The sequence below is a fragment of the Myotis myotis genome, unplaced genomic scaffold (genome assembly GCF_014108235.1).
Source record: "Myotis myotis isolate mMyoMyo1 unplaced genomic scaffold, mMyoMyo1.p scaffold_m19_p_20, whole genome shotgun sequence".
NCBI lineage: Eukaryota > Metazoa > Chordata > Mammalia > Chiroptera > Vespertilionidae > Myotis > Myotis myotis.
In genome coordinates, this window is record NW_023416325.1 from 17,857,060 (window position 1) to 17,873,735 (window position 16,676).

Genomic DNA, 16,676 nt, shown 5'->3' on the forward strand with positions numbered 1-16,676 from the left:
CCTCACCATTTTTTATTGAATGTTTCAAAGATAAATTGAACTTCAAAAGGCAACTCCTCGAACAGCCTGGAGGCTGGCTGGAGGGGAGAAGCGGAGGAGGGTGCGGGCCTCCTGGGTGACTTTCCCCTTGGAGGGGGTCAAACGTGCGCCCTGGGGTTGCCCTTCCCGGCGCGGAAGGCCGGCCTCCCCCCTCGCGTGACACAGCCGAGCTTGGCGGAGCTGGCCGCGCTCTGCACGCACGACTTCGGGCCGGGGCCTCGCCGGGGCGCCCTGGGTCAGCCGGGCCCCCTCGGAGTCACCGGGGACCGCCAGGGGGACTGGCTGACAACTGGGGTGGGGGTGGGGGGTGGGGGTCGCCGCCTGGCCAAGCCGCGGCTGGCAGCGGAGATTCCGCGAGGGGGAAAGGGAGAGGGAGGCTGAAACGAAAACGTACGCAGTCCTCCAGCGTCTTTGCGGTCGGACTCGTGTGGGAAACACTGACTTGGGGAGGGGAGCATTCTTTTCCCATTAAAACTGAAGTATCTGAAATTGCTATTCTATCCCGTTCCAATCAGCCCCCTTCCGTCTCTCGTCCTGCTCCCTAATTTAAAGGAAAAGTAGTTTCAGATTGGGGCGGCCGGCTCCCCTGGCGGAGTCAGGGACTTTTGTTTTTAGCTTTGTAACTTGAGTGACATCTCATTTGGGTTCGGTGGGGGCGGTCTTAATTGCTTAAAGGCGAAGGGAAGAGGGTAGAGGGAGGCAGGAGAGAAAGATGCCCAAGTTCCCTAAAGAAAGCACGTAAGGAACAAGGCCCAAAGACATTTCAATAAAAATTTATTGAAATTTCAATGACGTTTTCGAGGGGGAGGGATGATACAGAAAACCAAAGAACTCATCGATTATAACACAAAATATACCTTCATGAGCTTTTGTCTTTTAAACCATCTCAGCACCTGACTTTTGAACTGTGAATAGATCTCTCTAAAGGCACCAATGCAAAACAATAGTGAAGACAGTAGTCAATTCCACTGCGTTTGGACAATATCAGAGACTAGCAGATACAAATACAAGAGAAAAATTAGGAAGTCAAGCCGCAGCCTCGGCAACCCCCACCCCGAGGCCCCCCTCCCCCCCCAAGCAACCTCAGAACCACAAGGTGGGGTGTTACATTTTAAGGAATTTAAGGTGGAACTGGGAAGTGGCACCACCACCTCCCCAATTCTGGGTAAAACAGGCAATAACACTTTCTCTCACTCTTGGACATTAAGATTTTTTTTTTTTTTTTTTTTTTTGCGCACAACCATTTAGAAAGTGGTTGGTGTTGGTGCAGAAAGTGTTTCCTAGTTCCAAAAGCGATCCTGTGACCTTGAAATAAAACCGCCTGCAGGGAATCCACACAAACCTGGACAGCTGCGGATCCTATTTACAGAGCTATGTACAATGTCAATAAATTAAAGTTTAATTTTCCGAGCATTCATATTCCATCTATTTACAAGAGTTATCAAATAATTACATAAATACTTTGCTAATAGTCTCGCTTCTTCTTTATTATTTTTTTTTTTAAACCTTGTTATTGCATATACAGGAAAGAGAAAGAACCGCCAGAGAGAGAGAGAGAGACAGGCAGGCAGGAATCCTGCTATGGAGCTCAGAGAAAATAAACTCATGTTTTCGTGTGTCTTCCCACCCCCTTCCCTTTCAATCGGCCGCCAACGAGAGCTGGGGAGGGGGTGTGGGACCATGTTCTTTCCCCTCTAAAAGCAAGCATTCAAAAGGAAAAACCACAAGTATATGGCTGTGGGACATGCAAGAAGAGGCCTACAGTGGCTCTTAAAACATCACAATATGAAAAAAGACACAGATTATCTTAAGAGACTAAACATGGTGGGCTGGGGCTCCCCACCCCCACCCCGAAACAATGCTGCTTAGCCATTTATTGAGAACGGATAGGCAAGTCACTAAAAAGTTTTCATCTTTCACAAACAGAAATCATGTTAATGTACTCATTTGCCCCCGGTATATATATATATATATATATATATATTTTTTTTTAATTTTACTTGTTTTTGTTTCCACTGGACACGGTGAAGGAAAAAAATATATAAAATCTGCACTGGGAGAGAAACTTTTCAACACCCTCCCCGCCCCCCACCCCTCGGGCCTGGCTACCTTTCGGGCCCAGGCCCCCACCCAGACCAGCCTCCGGGAGGTGCTCTGGACAAACCAGTTTTAACTCCCACCCCCACCGGCTCCGTGCAACAGACGGTTCTCAGCCCCCAGGACCTGCACCAGGTCCCGGATATATAAACCACGCCAAGGAGACAGGGCTTGTTTCTAGCACATTCTCTCCGGGAGCCAGGCACCCCTTCCCAGGCAGGACCGCACAAAGCCGGGGCCAACCCCACCGCCCGCGCGCGCGCCCGCGCCGGGGTTCAGTTTACATCCCACAAAGTGCACTGCAGACGGGACGGGACGGGACTGGAATGAAGAGTCTTTGCTGGGGAGGGGCCTACGGGGACGCGCTGCGGGACCTGTCGGGCTTGGCCTCCAGGCCGCTGACCAGCCGCTGGATGCTCTGCAGTTCGCTGGTGGCCGCCTCTTTCTCGGGGCAGAGTTTGGGCGACAAGGACACGGAGCTGGAGGAGAGGGTGGAGGAGCGGCTGTTGAGTTCCGAGCCCGAGTCCACGGCCACCGAGGCCGGGCTGGCGGCCAGCGCGGCGGCTTTGGCGTCCAGGGGCCCCGCGGCCGCGGCCATGGACGGCAGGGCAGTGGTGAGCAGGCTGCTGCCGTCGGGCACCGGCACGGGGATGGAGTAGGGGCTGTAGCGCAGGCGCGGGCGCATGGTGTTCAGGTTGAGGAAGGGGTGGCGGTGCACGGAGCTGGAGGCCGCGGCGGAGGAGGCGGCGGCCGCGGCGGCCATGTACGTGTAGGGGTAGGGGAACAGGCTTCCGAAAGGCGACATGGCCAGGCCCTGGGGAGGGAAGAGAAACGCGGGCAGCGAGTCAGCGAGGAGGGAGGAGCCAACCTGGGCTGCTCCCCCCGACCCCGCCCCCACCTGGGGACCTCCAGCAAGTGAGCCAAGTCCCGGTTGTCTGCGGGGGGAGGGGGAGCGGGCTGGAGGTGGAGGAGGGGGAGGCCACTCAGACTTATTTTTCTAGATCTACATCTTAGCTGTGTCACCTAGCGAGGTCCTCCCCTCCATGTGCCTCAGCTTTCTCATATAAAAAAAGAACAACAGGGAAACAGTAAATAATTCATATACTATCGGGAACTTTGTGGACATTAGTTGAGCTAATGCCTTCAATATGCTACTCAGGTGCCTGGCCAACAGGACTGACAGACATGCTCCCTCAGGGTCAGTTGTTGCACCTGTTAAATGGGGCTATGGTCAGTCCCCCCCCCCCCCCCCATGGTGGCTGAGTATGAACCAGAGGGCATACATTATTAGGCACAATTATTTCTCATTCTTGGTCCCCTCCAGAACCCTTCCACTCCAACCCTAGAAGTTTCACAAAGCAAAAAACAAAACAAAACAAAAAAAACACACACACCAAAAAACAAACAGGGAAGATCTCAAGCAGAAGAAAACTGGGGAGGGAGAGGAACACAGTGTTTGCTACAAACAGAGGCAGGAAGTCGCCCAGCCTGCTATGCTGGTGTCACAGGTAGAGAAACTGAGGCAGGCCCTGGGGGCACAGGAACTCTCGAGCTAGCAAGTGGCAGAAGCAGAGTGTAAAACCCAGGGACCTGTCTGGGCCACGTCTCTGTCCCCTGCCTGGAGGTGCCACTAGTGCTGGAGTGCCCACAGATCACCTGCCCACCTGCGGCCTGGTCTGCACGAGGGGCCAGCGGAGGAGAAGGCAGGAACTGAGAAAGGCCAGAAACCAACCCTTTTTTCCTCAGTCCCCTCCTCCCCGCAGGGAGGGAGGCAAATCCGGCCTCTTGGCTCAGGGAAGGGAGACGAATGTGCTCAGACAAAACACAAGGCCGGGCGTGCAGAAAGCCTCACGGAACCTTTTCACCAGTTCAGAGTGTTTCCCAGCGGCCAAGCCTTCCCTGGCCACCCCGTGCCCCAGCACAGCTGTCTGCTCCACACGGAGGCTGCCAGGCTGCCCCTCAACCCCGACATTTCCCACGTGTGCACACACCATTAACCCTTTGGGGAACAGGCTGGCCTGTTTGGGACGGGAGCAGGGGAAAAGCTTCAAAGGGGAGGAAAGGCTGGGGGGGGGGCGGGTTGAGAGATTCAGTGCCCATCCCCAGGGAGTCACTTCCGCTCCCCAGGCCTCGGTCTCTCCCTTGTCTGATTGCAGCGCTGAAGCTAAAATCACAGACGCTGGAAAAGGCCCTGGAGTCAGGCTGCCTGGGGTAGAGCCTTACTCCACCACCTACCCGCTGTGTGGCCTTGGGTAAGTTGCTCAGCCTCTCTGGGCCTCATCTATAAAGTGGAGGGGATAACGGGACCACAGAAAGAATAGATCAAGTACTCAGAAGAGTACCTGGCACAACGTTAAGTGCTGTGTATAGTTATTATTACCACCTACCTACCTACTCTGCTATAAACATCCCTTAACTTAGAAAAAATTTAAGTATTGGGGAGGGGGCAGTGTCAGGTTGTGATGAATCTAGGAGATACACCTTGCACCTAGCAATTATTATCATTTAAAGTTACTAGACCAGAGGGACTGGGGGAGGGGCTGGGGAGGAGGCAGGAGGACGGAGCATAAATACCTGAGAGGCCAGGACGTGCTGCTGGAGGTGGAAGGGCAGGGTGGCCGCAGACGCCCCCGACAGTCCCTGCGCCGCGGCGGAGGCCATGGCCGTGGAATCCAGGCCCGACACGCCGGTGGAGGCCCCGGACACGGTGGCCAGCAGGGGTCCCATGCCCGCGGCCATGCTGGAGAAGGCGCCCCCCATGGCGAACTGGCTGGGGTGCAGGAAGAGCGGGTGCCCGTTGAAGAACTGCTGGCCCGCCAGGCCGGGGGCGAAGCCGAGGCCGGGCAGGGGGCCCTGGCCCAGGTGCGCGGTGGCCGCGTCCGTCTGCACCGTGAGCGGCGCGAAGGCCTCCTTGGCCGGCAGCGCGCGCGCCTCCTCGGCCTTGGACGTGGCGGCGCCCTCCCGGCCCGGGCTCCGGCGCTCCTCCGCGCCCAGGCCGCGGGTGCTGGACGAGATGGTGGCCGGGCTGTGGCGCGAGTCGGGCGACGCCTTGTCCAGCCGCCCGCTGTCCCGGGGCCGGCCGCCGGGCTCAGCCGCGAAGAGGTGCGCCTTGGCCGCGGGGCTGCCCTTGTCGCGGCTCGGCTCCTCCGACGTGGTGGTGGAGATCTTGGCCGCGTCGCAGGCCTCCGGGCCGTGTTCCTCTTTGCTCTCGGCCTCAGCGTCGCTCTCACCCTCGCTGGGACACAGATCTGCCGAAGGAGGGGGACAAGAGCGTGGCGGAAGGGCGTGAGCTCCAATCTGGGCCCTGGAAGCCAGCTCCCCAGGATGAAACCTGGCTCAGCCACTCACTAGCAGGGGAACACCCCGCAAGCCCCTTAACCTCTCTAGTGCCTCAGTTTTCTCATCTGCAAAATGGGAGCGGTGATCCTCCCCAACTTCAGTGGAAAGATTCAGAAAGCTAATAATGAAGATAGACCGCCCCCACCCCCACCCCCACCCCCCCCACCGACACCTCTCTCAACTGGTAATGGATTTTACTTTTTTTTTACTGGCAGGGATTTGGCTCCTACTGCTGTCAGACTGCCTTTACTTGCCTTTCAATTGCAAATTTCTTTTAAATAACAAGGACTCCCACTAAAACTCACTGTGGGAACACCCCCTAGCCACCATCCGGGTCTTTGTTTAGTGGCTGATCAGTGCCTTCCACAAATTTGTGAATTCTTGGGGAAGGATTTGTTTGGAGAGAACCCTGACACCTGAATTGGTGGTGGCAGAAACGCACTCCCTGCCCCCAACACACACACTCAGGGGAGCCTCTGACTGCCCCATCCCTGCAGACAGAGATGGGTGCTGGGCAGCCCCCTCCCTGCCCCCTGACAAGCATAGGTTCCTTTTGCTTTCACCACACCCTCGGTGGGTGTCCCACCAGAAAAAGAAAAAAAAAAAAAAGGCAAAGGCATCTTATGTTATGTTTAAAGCTTAAATGGATTGAAGACATAAAGGACTTCCATTTGATGAAACGGAAAAACAGGTCTCTTCCCGTTTCGAGAGCGTGCGTGTGTCTTTCCAGATAAATAGTTCTTTGCTCTTTAAACACAGGAAACGGACTGGGGATTTGAACCATCCCGTCCCCTCCCAACCCCTCCCCTCCCTCCGGGACTCGCACCCCGAGGCCCATCCCCTCTCACAGGTTGTGGCTCTACCACTGTATGTGTTCTAGGTCACCTTCCCTTTCCAGGTGGCGGAGAATCCCTGGCCTCCCTCCTCCGCCCACCCCCAGCCCAACACGTCTGACTTTTGAGGTCAAAGATGGTAGAAAGTCAGTAGTTTGGAAACAGTATGTGTGTGGGGGGGGGGGGGGGTAGGTAGGGGGGTCCCAGCCATGTTTTCTAAGCTGCCCCCACCAAGAGGGAATATACAGACACCACCCTACTCACAGCCAAACTGAGATTTGAGGGAAGGGGTTCTGCCCACACCTTATATCAGCTCAGGGAGGAGGATACACCTGGGCCCGCTTCTGGAGCGCTGGCTCCAGTTTAGGGACTTCTAGGAATGTCTGCAGAATGTGAGGGGCAACCTCCCTGGTGGGTGCCCCAGCCCCCCACTCTCCCAGGCCTCCATGACTAGAGTCCGGACATCATCCAGGTGCCCAGGCTGGCTTACCTTTGAGGTTGGAGGTGCCAACAGTGGAGACAGCCGGGGAGGAGGACTGAGCAAAGCAGCTGAAGGCTGCCTGCTCGCTGGAGGACTCGTCCGAGGTGCCCGTGTCCTTTTTGTGTCGGTCCTCATACACCCTCATGGACTGGAGGGTGAGCTGTTTCCTGCAGAAGCCCACACCCAGCGTCAGCACAGATCGCCCGTCCCCCTGGCTCACCCCCTCCCCGGAGGCGCACACCTCACCCCCGGGCCACACTGACTCTGCCACCTGCCTGCCCCGGGGACAGCCACACAGGCCCACACATTGTTCTTGACCCTCTCCCTGGACTGAAGACGGTGGCCCAGGGGTGTCGGGTGGAATATGGCTTAAGGTGCATGCGTTCAAGATCAGGGTTGCATTAGGGAAAGGGCACGGGTGTGGGCTGTGATTTGGTTTAAAAACAAAAAGCCGACAAACTCCCCACTGGTGGCTAAGATGGGAGGAAGTGGTTATTTCACGCTGCACTTATCTGTGAAAAAAACCTATTTAGACGTTAGAAATTATTTTTTAGCGCCTGCCTTCCCTCAGGGGGTAGGTTAAAAATTTGGGTTAATTTTCTGGATTTTAGAAATTCTTTGAAAGCGGGTGGGGGAGGGGAGCTCCTTTCATAGACTCTCTAGCTGTCTGCTTGATGCAAAATGATCCCTGTACCCACAAAGGAGGGAGCCCCAGGTTGCTCCAGGGGCCTCCGTTCTGTCTGATGGTATTTGCAAAAATTCCAAAGCATTTCGTGAATGGCTTAGTTCTTTCCCGAGACCTGTCCAGGAGTAACTTCAATTAATTAGGAATTAATAGCATCTGTATATAACTGATTATCCCTGTCTCTTTTCTTCCCGGGAGAACCATGGTGTGGCCTACCTAACGTCCTTTAAGGTGACATGTAGGTGTTAGAAAAACCTGTATACAGAAACCAGCAAGCACGTGGCAGAGGGGAGTTCATGACCACCTTCCCCTCCCTGCCCTAATATAAGGGCCTGCACCCCACAGTTGAGACTTGGGACTTAGCAAAGTGATTTTTCTAAATTATCTGAGAAAGAAATAATTGTCTCAGCTCACCTTTTCTCTCTCCTGCCATTTCCAGTGTCCCGGAATCCTTTCGCAAAGGGGTTGTTGTCTATTTTTAACTGGGTTATCTGGAGGAGGACACACAAGCAAGAAAGACACGTTGGCCTCGTGTTCTAGAATGTTCTGTTTCCCTCAACTTAGCAGTTCACTAGAGATCTGACTGCCAACAGGAGAGGTCGCTGGGGTGTGCTAGGTTGAAGAGAAAGGGAGAGGGGTTACAGGCAGATGTGTGGAGGGGCTGGAGGTAAAAATCAAAGGGGACTCTTCCCCGTGTGCCTCTCCCATAGGGGGCCAAACCAGGACTCCACGCTGAAATGGCCCCACCTGGGAGATGCCTCATTCTTTTCTCGGGGCAGCCAACAGCTTGGGCTTAGAAATGGAAAAGTTGTCAGAATTGTCAAAAGGGACAACCTGTAGACTTTAAAGGTATGCTTTCATTTTGCGTTTTTTTAATGCCGTGCAATTAATCATCAGATGCGTTGTGGCACATTTCTTAGCCCCACACACAACACACACAAACGCGCACACACCGTACACGCCAACCTTTTTCTGTCAATCTAATGAGATGACTTATGGGGTTTTGCTACCCTTATGCCAGAGTGGGATTGATTTTTTTTTTTTTCCTGGGTGGGGTGGGTGTTTAAGGAGTTATAATATTGACAATTACAGATTTAAAAGGACTGGTGACCACTGGGAACATTTGTTTTCATTTATATGCTTCTGCCACAGCCACTAGGTAGAGAAGGCCCGTGGTCTCTTTGTCTGATCAAAATTGCTACAATTGATTATTACAGTAACAAGGTAAGAGTGTGGGGCTCTGGGGCTAGAGGGAGCGTGCGTTCTGTGGTACAAGGGGAAATGCCCTCTATGTCCTCTTCCAAATCCCTTCCCTTTGGGGGGATAATAATGTGCCTGGAGGTGGCAAAGGGCCCCCTGGCTGGATCCTTGTTCTTGGAATAAATGCTGGTGCGCTTAAGACTTGCAGGGACAGGAGGCCATGATACCTTAGTCCCAAGGCTCCACACCTGAAACAGCTGGCCCCAGAGGAACCTCCTACAGTGACAGTGAATTCAAAATGCGGGGTGTTGTCCCTGGAGCGGCACTCACACTGCGGACCAGGGTTCAGAAGTTGAATTGCAGGGGTCCTCAGCCGCCCCCTCCCCCCCTAACTGCCTGCTAAAAGTGTCTCTGTGCTCCACTCCGTGCCCATGACCTTCAGGCCACCATAACTGTACATACCAGGTGCTGCCTGCTGTTCCATTTGGGACACTCCTAATCCCCGGCCTCAGGCCCGGGGAGGGAAGAAGCAACTTCCAATGAAGTGGTGACTTTGGTCACCTCCTCTCAAAAGCTTCAGACAACTCAATTAGTATGACCCTGTGATCAGAGTAAGTTTTTCCAAACACACTCACACACACACACACGCACACACGCACACAGACACGACACACCATAAAAAACACAGCAGCATAGAAGGTAATAAAAACCAGACCAGCTCCTCGCGGATTTCTGGCTAAGAGAGAGAAGCGGCTCCACTGGGATTCTTCTCCCAGGATCCCCCCTGGCTTCTGCCTTAAATCTTTAGCTGGTTCCTTGGGAACCTGATTTCTTGATCCTTCTTCCTGAAGGGGAAGAGGATACAGCTCGGAGCAAACAGCAGAAAGCCCTGGGGTCAAGGGTGGGGGTGGGGCGGGTGGCATCAGAGGCTGGTCACTGGGAGCTTCTCGCCTGCAGTCAGTTTGGCATTTTTTTTCACTCCGCCCTGAATCCTAGCTGGTCAAGTGGGGTTTTTTTTTGTTGTTGTTTTCTTTTCTTTTCCTTCTGCCTCTGCAAGGTACCAGTTCCCCTTCCCCACTCCCCAAAGCTCCACGGACAGTCCAATGGCAAAAGAGAATGCAAGACCCCCATCCCAATTCTCACCCTCACCCAGAGCAGCTTAAAGGGCTGGCGCAGCCGCACCTTTAAGGCCCCAAAAAAGCGTCTCGGATTACCTTGTCATTCTGGTATGCTGTCACAGCGATGAACTCGGTTTCGGGGAACAAGTACGTCCGAAATGTACTATACGGAAGTTTCAGGATGTCATTGGCTCTCACGATATGAAATCGGGGCTGGTATTTGTGCATGGAGTTGAGTATAGTCTGCAGGGGCAGGCGGGGGGGAGAGAGACACAGCAAAAAGGGTGCTTAGCGGGACAAGCAGGGTCCTCGGACCCCTGCCAGGCTGACAGCTACCCCACCGGAGGGCACCGCGCTGGCACCGAGCCCCCCTCCAGGGAGCACCTCCTTGGGCACTTTGTCACTCGACAAATGTTATCTTCTGGAGAATCCAAATGGCTCGTCAGCTTCCAAAGGGTCCCCCCCACCCTCACCATCTCAGGTTCATCCGAACCTTGAACCCTAGCCTACCTGAGTACCAAAACTATAATTCCCCTGCCACGCTGCGTGATCGCTTGGGAAGGCCAAAGTCTTAAAAGATAGAAAAAAACATGCATTTTAATTTACAAAATGATTCAGTCCTTTAAGCGTCCACTAATTGACGAGCCCAATCCACTTAAAGCACAGAGAGGCTGAACTCCAGAGAGGAATATTTATGCCTTAATCAAATCAAGGGCTTCAAATGCAATTCCTGCCGCTGAAGAAATTTCCGCGCCCTCCTCGCCTTCCTGGGCCTAATCTTGCTGCTTATTGCTCGCTTATCACTGTTTATTTTTGTTGAAATGTTGGGGAGGGGTAGGGGCCGGGGGCAAAAGGTCCTTCGCTAGACTTTTACAAGCCATCCACGTCTCCGGGACGTTCCTAAGTATGCTCCCACCACATACATAAATATATATACTCCCAACACACACACAATTTTGATTCCATAGGTCAGTCTCATTTCTAATAAAACCTGACTTTCACCCAAGCCCAATTCTTTTCGAGTAAAAGAGGAAAAAAAAAAACACCAAAAAGGTCTTTCCAAAAATGCAATCACACCCTTTCATAACCTCCTAGAAGCCTCGAACTTTCACACTCTCCCAAGAAATACTATGGCTGATTTCAAAAGAGAAGAAGGATTATTTGAAAACCTTGATGAACACATCACTTTTTTTAAAACTGAGTTTCTAGCGATTGGTTTTGGACTTCCACTGTCAGGGCAGGCATTTCCCAAGCCCTACAACTGCCCCAGAACAGGAGCCCGTAGGTGCCCTTCTTTTAGAAAGGCTGGGCCTTCCCTTCTCCGGAGAGAAATACGCTCTGCTGCGGATCCAACAAGTTCCCTACCTTTGGCCACAGAGAGGGAGAGAGAAGCCTGAGATTTCACATGGCCTTTGCTAGAGCAGAGAGAGAGGACTTTTTACTGAAAGGAGCGATGAAACTTACAAATCCATGCTTGTCCGAAATGTTGTTGGTGAGTTTCAGTTTGTGGAAAGTGACAACTTTGGACATCCACTGTTCCCCGGTAGCCGGGCTGTCCGGGTGAATATACATTCTCTTTGGCATTTCAGGGTCAGCCTTACCCGCCACCATCCACCGGGAATTGTGAAATTTATACCGACAGTCATCGGCAGCTATAATGTCCATCAACAAAATATACTTGGCTTTTTTATCCAGCCCAGAACATCTTACTTTAAATGGCGGAAACATTCGCCTGCGATAAGAGAGATGGGAAAAGAAAGAAAAACAAGTCACTTAGCATCTTGGGTTTGACTCTCTATTTACCCTAAAATATTTAAATCAAATTTAAAATGCTCGGGTGAGCTTATCTGTTTCAGAGTGGAGCGGCTGGGCGCAACATAGTTTCCTTGCAACAGCAGAAGTATCAAACAGATTTTAACTTATCTTTAAATGTCTCAAGATTCAGAACAAGTGAGGGGTGGCGTTCCATTTCTCTACAGGGTCTCCTCACTTTATGTATTTTCCTGTCTGTGTGACTTCACAGGTTCTTGCCCCTGCCTTTTCCCGGGTCCAGCTCTACACCGCTCAGGGTAGGGATTTCAAAGTGCGGTCAGTTAAAGCCGGAATTTTTCACCGGTCGCCCAGGAGAAAATGTTTCACTTATCAAGGAAATGAACGTCCAGTTTATTCCGAAGCAGCCCGGCTTCAGAGCAGCAATCCGCTGCTGGCGAAAAATGAAACTGGACTTCGGCGCGTTCTAAAGCCGGATTTTGTAGCTTGGGGTGAACTCCCAGGCCCGATAACCAGCCCGCCCGGGCGCAGCTCACCACATTCCCCCACTGCACAGGCCAGTCCCAAACGGCCAGCCTGGGCCACCAAACCGCCGCCTGTTCCCCAGAAGTGCTGGGGTTCTATCCTCACGACTTAAAAGGAAGCACGTCTCGGGGAAACTGGCTAAATGTCTCCTGGGTTTGAGGATTTTTGTCCCGAACTTTGGCCTCAGGTGACTGGGATAGACAGAGAAAGCTGAAGACATCTTGAGCGGCATTTTATTTCTATTCTTCCAACTTTATGCCTTGATCGACTTCAAGGCCATAAAAAAAAAATCCGTGATTTTCAGGCAAGGACCTCATGTAAAATATGGTCGAGAATATTTACACACAAAACAGAAGCATGTGTCTAGGTCTCCCCAACTGGCTCCTTGAGTCTGCAAACATAGTCTTAATGATCCCCCAATCGCCGGCTGAACTCTCCCTTGGATTAGGGACACGTGAAGCTCGTGGACAAACAAACCCAGCTGCCCCGCGACTCCTCTCTGACCCGGCAGCCTCGGGCTCAGGGCCCCTCCAGCCCCAGAGGCCGGTCTGGTGGACAGAAAGGGCCGGGGGAGCTGGTGTCAGGCCTCCGGCTCCAACACAAAAGAAAGGGGCTTGAAGTTTTTGTCTGTGAGCACAAAATGAAGCAGACAAAAAACACAACATCAACAAAGCCAGAAGGATGTTCCAGAAAGGTTTGAACAGGGAGACTGCATGCTGTGGGGTGGGTTTCTTTCTTCCTGCAGAGGAGTCTGGGCTCTCCTTAAAACTCTATCCCGTCGGAAACGCAGGCTGCAGAGTTAGGCAGGGAACGCCAGCGCCGGCTGACACCCAGGTAAGCTGAAATCGCCTGCCACCGGGCAGGCCCGGAGTCTTTGCACAGTTCCAGGGGAACCCAAGTTTTCCCGTCAGCCACACGGACTGACGAACCCACTGTTCTAGGAGAAGAGAGGGAAAGGGAGGAAAAACCCTCCACGAGTCTGGGGAGGGGCCCTCTGCTCGCTTACCTTCCCGACTTGGTGATGACCATCTCCGTGCCCCGCTTGTGGAACTGATCCCAAAGTTCCTTCGCCTCGAGGTGCACCTTGGGGTCATCCTCCACCTCTTCTTCGGGCTCCATGGTCTTCAGAGGCCTCAGATGCGCCTGGGGCCCCAGGGACGAGAAAGGGATGCCGGTCTCGGCCGCCCCCACCAACTGATCCATGATCGGCTTGGCCAGAGCGCCGGGCAGCGAGAGCGCCGCGGCGCCGTTGGGAGGCAGAGTCAGCGCGGGGAAGAAGGGCGGCTGGTGCCCCAGCACCGCGCTCATGGCGAAGTCCGGCGCCCGGTGAGGTAGGAACGGATGGTAGGCCATGCTTGTCCCAGGAATGACCGGATCTCTCATGGAGAGATTCCTCCACTCCGGGCGGGGCGCTGGGCTTCCGCGGGCACGAGTCCGCAGCTGCTGTTTTGTTTTGATTAACAGCAGCGCATAGTTTTTAAAAAATAGGCGAAAAGAAAAAAAAATCGCAACCAAAGCACCTCGAAGGGAGGGTGTTCAGTGTCTCAAGTGTCTTTGGGGGAGGAGAACGCCGCTTTTAAAGGGGGCAAGGCGAGCGATCGGGAGACATGGTCGCGGGGTGACTGTCCTGGCGTCAGGCGTGTTTAGAAAGCCGCCCCTGCAAGTCGGTTTCGGAGGCGAGAGGAGCGAGCAGGCTGACGCCTCGCGCCCGAGCCCCGCTGCTCAGCTCCAAACGGACACGCAGCCCTGGGTCCCAGGGACCGCGCGCCCCAGCCCCCAGTTCTTTGTTGCAAACGCGAACGGTGCTCCTAGGAGACTTTTTCCCTTTTCTTCTCCTCCTTCGTCCCCCGCCCTCCTATCTCTGTTCCTCTCCCTTCCTCGCAGGAGGCGCCTGCAGTTGCGCTCGACCCGGCTTGCACCGCCGGCGAGACAGCGGAAAAAGTCTCTCTCCTTAAAAAAAAAAAAAAAAAGAAAGAAAAAAATCTCTGATTTAAGCCCTCTCCTAGCAGCGCTATCAAAACTTGAACTGCACACTGGCTTCCGTCCGCCTCCTCCTCCTCCTCCTTCCTCCGCTCCGAGCCGAGCCTCCGGAGGGTGTCCGGGTTTCAATCCGAATCTGGCCGTGCTCTGCTCCCGCGCCTGCCGTCTTCCGTGTCCTAAAACGTGAGCGAATTCGCTTCCTAAATCTGCGTCCAGACGCACAGGGTAGGGAGTCTGGAGGGAGGGGGGGGGGCGAGGAAAAAGGAGGGAGAGAGAAAGAGAGAAAGAGAGGGACGGAGTGGGAGAGGGAGCGCGAGGAGAGGGAGGGAGCGAGCCAGCCGGCGAGAGCTCCTCGCCACCCTCCACCGCCTCTAGAATTCCCCGGGCGTCTGCTCGGCGGCTCTAGAAGGTCGGGCTCTGCTCTGGGCCGCGGGGAGCCGGGGGCCTCTTGATTGGCTCTTTGACGCTTTCGGACCAATTGTGTTGCTGCATAGGCGTGGTTTTCACAGGTCGAGTGCTGGGAGGGATAGAGCCGAGTTATAAAAAGAAGGTGTCGGAAACTGTAACGTCGCTGCGCCGCATCGGTACTACTGCCTGTCCTGTGAATATGTCAACATGATCAGAGGGAGGGCGGGCGCCACTGGGGAGCGCGCGCACCGAGTCGCCTCTAGGTGGCTTATCGAGAGATCGCCGCAGCCCAGAGCTCGCCCGCCTGTTCTCGCTCAGCCCAAGTCTGAAATGCCTCAGTCATCCAGCCGGGGATCGAGGGAGGAGGCAGGGCCAGGGAGGAAGGGGAGGGAGGAGGGAGCGAGCGAGCCTGGCCAGGAAGGCGGAGAGGACGCCGGGCGCCGGGCAGGGGCGCTCGCCTCTCGCGCGCTCGGCTCGCCTCTCCGCCGCCGCGGCTGTTTCTCTCTCCCGCTTACCCTCTTACTCACCGGCCCCAGGCGGACCAGGCGGACGGCAGAGCCTCCTGCGAGCTGCCGTTCGGCCGCTGGGCGCAACAAAAGCCGGCTGCAGCCGCAGGGAGGAGAGCGCCCAGACTCCAGGCTTGCGCGCTCTCCGGCCCCACGTGGAGCCAAGCTCCGCCCGGCCCCCGCGCCAGGGCTCCCGAGCTCGGGTGTCTCTTTGCCGGTCTCCCCGGCATCTGGGATCGAAGACTCACGGGCACTCGGATGCAGCCAGATCTCGGCACACGCGTGCCGGGGCGCCCTCCTCACCGTACGGTACCCTACCCGAACCCGGGTGCGGCGACCCAAACACCCCCGGCACATCAGTACGCGAACACGCGTCAGCACCCCGGGACAAGCCCCCCGCAGAAAAACACGTACCCGCAAACACGTACACAGCCTGCGCCGCGGGCCCTGCCTGCGCTCACTCAGGGAGGCGACTGGGGGTTTTGTGAATTGCATTCAGCAGCCCTTTCAGATTCGGTCTTCGGTCTGGATTCGGGCTCCTCATGTTCCACCTGAAAGCGTGTGTGAGTGCAGAGGGGAGACCGGAGATCTGGGCACCGGGAGCGCGGCGCCGGCCCAGGTTCAGGGCCTGTCCGAGGCCAGCTCGCAGCGGAGCGGGGGTCGGGTGGACGGCGGGAGGGGGAGGTGCGCCAGCCCGTATCTTCTCCAGGCATCGCACTTATCTCTGGGTGCCTCCGTTCTTTCTCCACCCGGGACTTATCTCGCCAGTAGTCAGGGGTGAATTTGTAAAACAAACCGTGAAACGCCCCCACCCCAGAGGCCAGAGCCTGGTTCCAGTTCAGGGACGGTGGGGGCGTGCAGGGGAGGAAGGCAACCGACCTGACATCTCAAACTTGTCACGGAATAGCCAACTGTGACCAACTGTGACCGCAGGCCCCTGCCCGGGCAGGGGATTCCCTAAACCACATTCCTCGCTTCTGGGGGTGCCCTGAGTTGCCCCCTCTCCCCCCTGCTTGGAGGGAAGTCTGGGGACACTGTTGTTTTACTCTCCCCGAGGTGAGAGCTTCCCCGAGTGAGCAGAGAAAGGGCTGATTTCAGGGCCTAGGGGTGTCAGAAATGTGCTTGTTTCTGAGTGGACCCCACTGTCTTCTTTTTCATTTTGCCTTGCGTACCCCCTAGTCCCCCACCTCCAAACTCCCAAGTGGCAGCAAGTGGAGGGGGAAACGCCGTTCCTTTGTGGGCCACCCGCGCCAGGTCGCCAGGTCGGCGGCCTTTGGGGGCAGGAGCTGTTCCAGCGCCGCGTGTTTGATGCACATGGTTGAGAGCGCTTGGCGCCAGCCCGGGGAGTTCCCTCAGTCACAGAGAGAATGGAGTGGGTCTGCGGGCTCAGACTGGCGCGCCATCTCGCCCCCTTTCTTTTCCTTTGCGTCTTTCTCTGGCGGCCTTTCCGCCTCTCTCTGCCCGGCGGTTCAGAAGGCAGATCTAGAGACAAGAAAAGAGGCGGCGGGCCCAGGGTGTTCACTTGCAATGACCCCTCCGGCGTCACCAGCGGCTAGGCCTCCCCCCACCCCCCGCCTGCGCTAACCATTGAGCCCTGCAGGCTTTGGGATCCGCCCCCTCCGAATTGCTCGCCACCAGCCGGGGGGCAGCCTCCCTGCGCACTCAGGAGCCGCCCCAAACCCCCCAGAACGGGTT

At 55.3% G+C, this 16,676-nt stretch overlaps 1 protein-coding gene across 2 annotated transcripts; it reads right to left on the minus strand.

Annotated features, from left to right (window-relative positions):
• Positions 1-796: 796 nt before the first annotated feature.
• Positions 797-14,711, minus strand: TBX3 (T-box transcription factor 3). Of its 2 annotated transcripts, XM_036353825.1 has the most exons (8): positions 13,094-14,711; positions 11,257-11,524; positions 10,303-10,362; positions 9,889-10,035; positions 7,889-7,965; positions 6,799-6,956; positions 4,711-5,384; positions 797-2,950 (listed from the first exon to the last, which is right to left on the minus strand). In XM_036353825.1, the coding sequence occupies exons 1-8, from the start codon at positions 13,468-13,470 to the stop codon at positions 2,489-2,491; spliced, it is 2,223 nt and encodes a 740-aa protein (XP_036209718.1). In that variant the 5' UTR covers positions 13,471-14,711; the 3' UTR covers positions 797-2,488. The 2 variants fall into 2 exon arrangements, with proteins under 2 accessions (XP_036209718.1, XP_036209719.1); XM_036353826.1 differs by lacking the exon at positions 10,303-10,362 and having other exon boundaries at positions 13,094-14,605.
• Between the last annotated feature and the right edge of the window lie 1,965 nt (positions 14,712-16,676).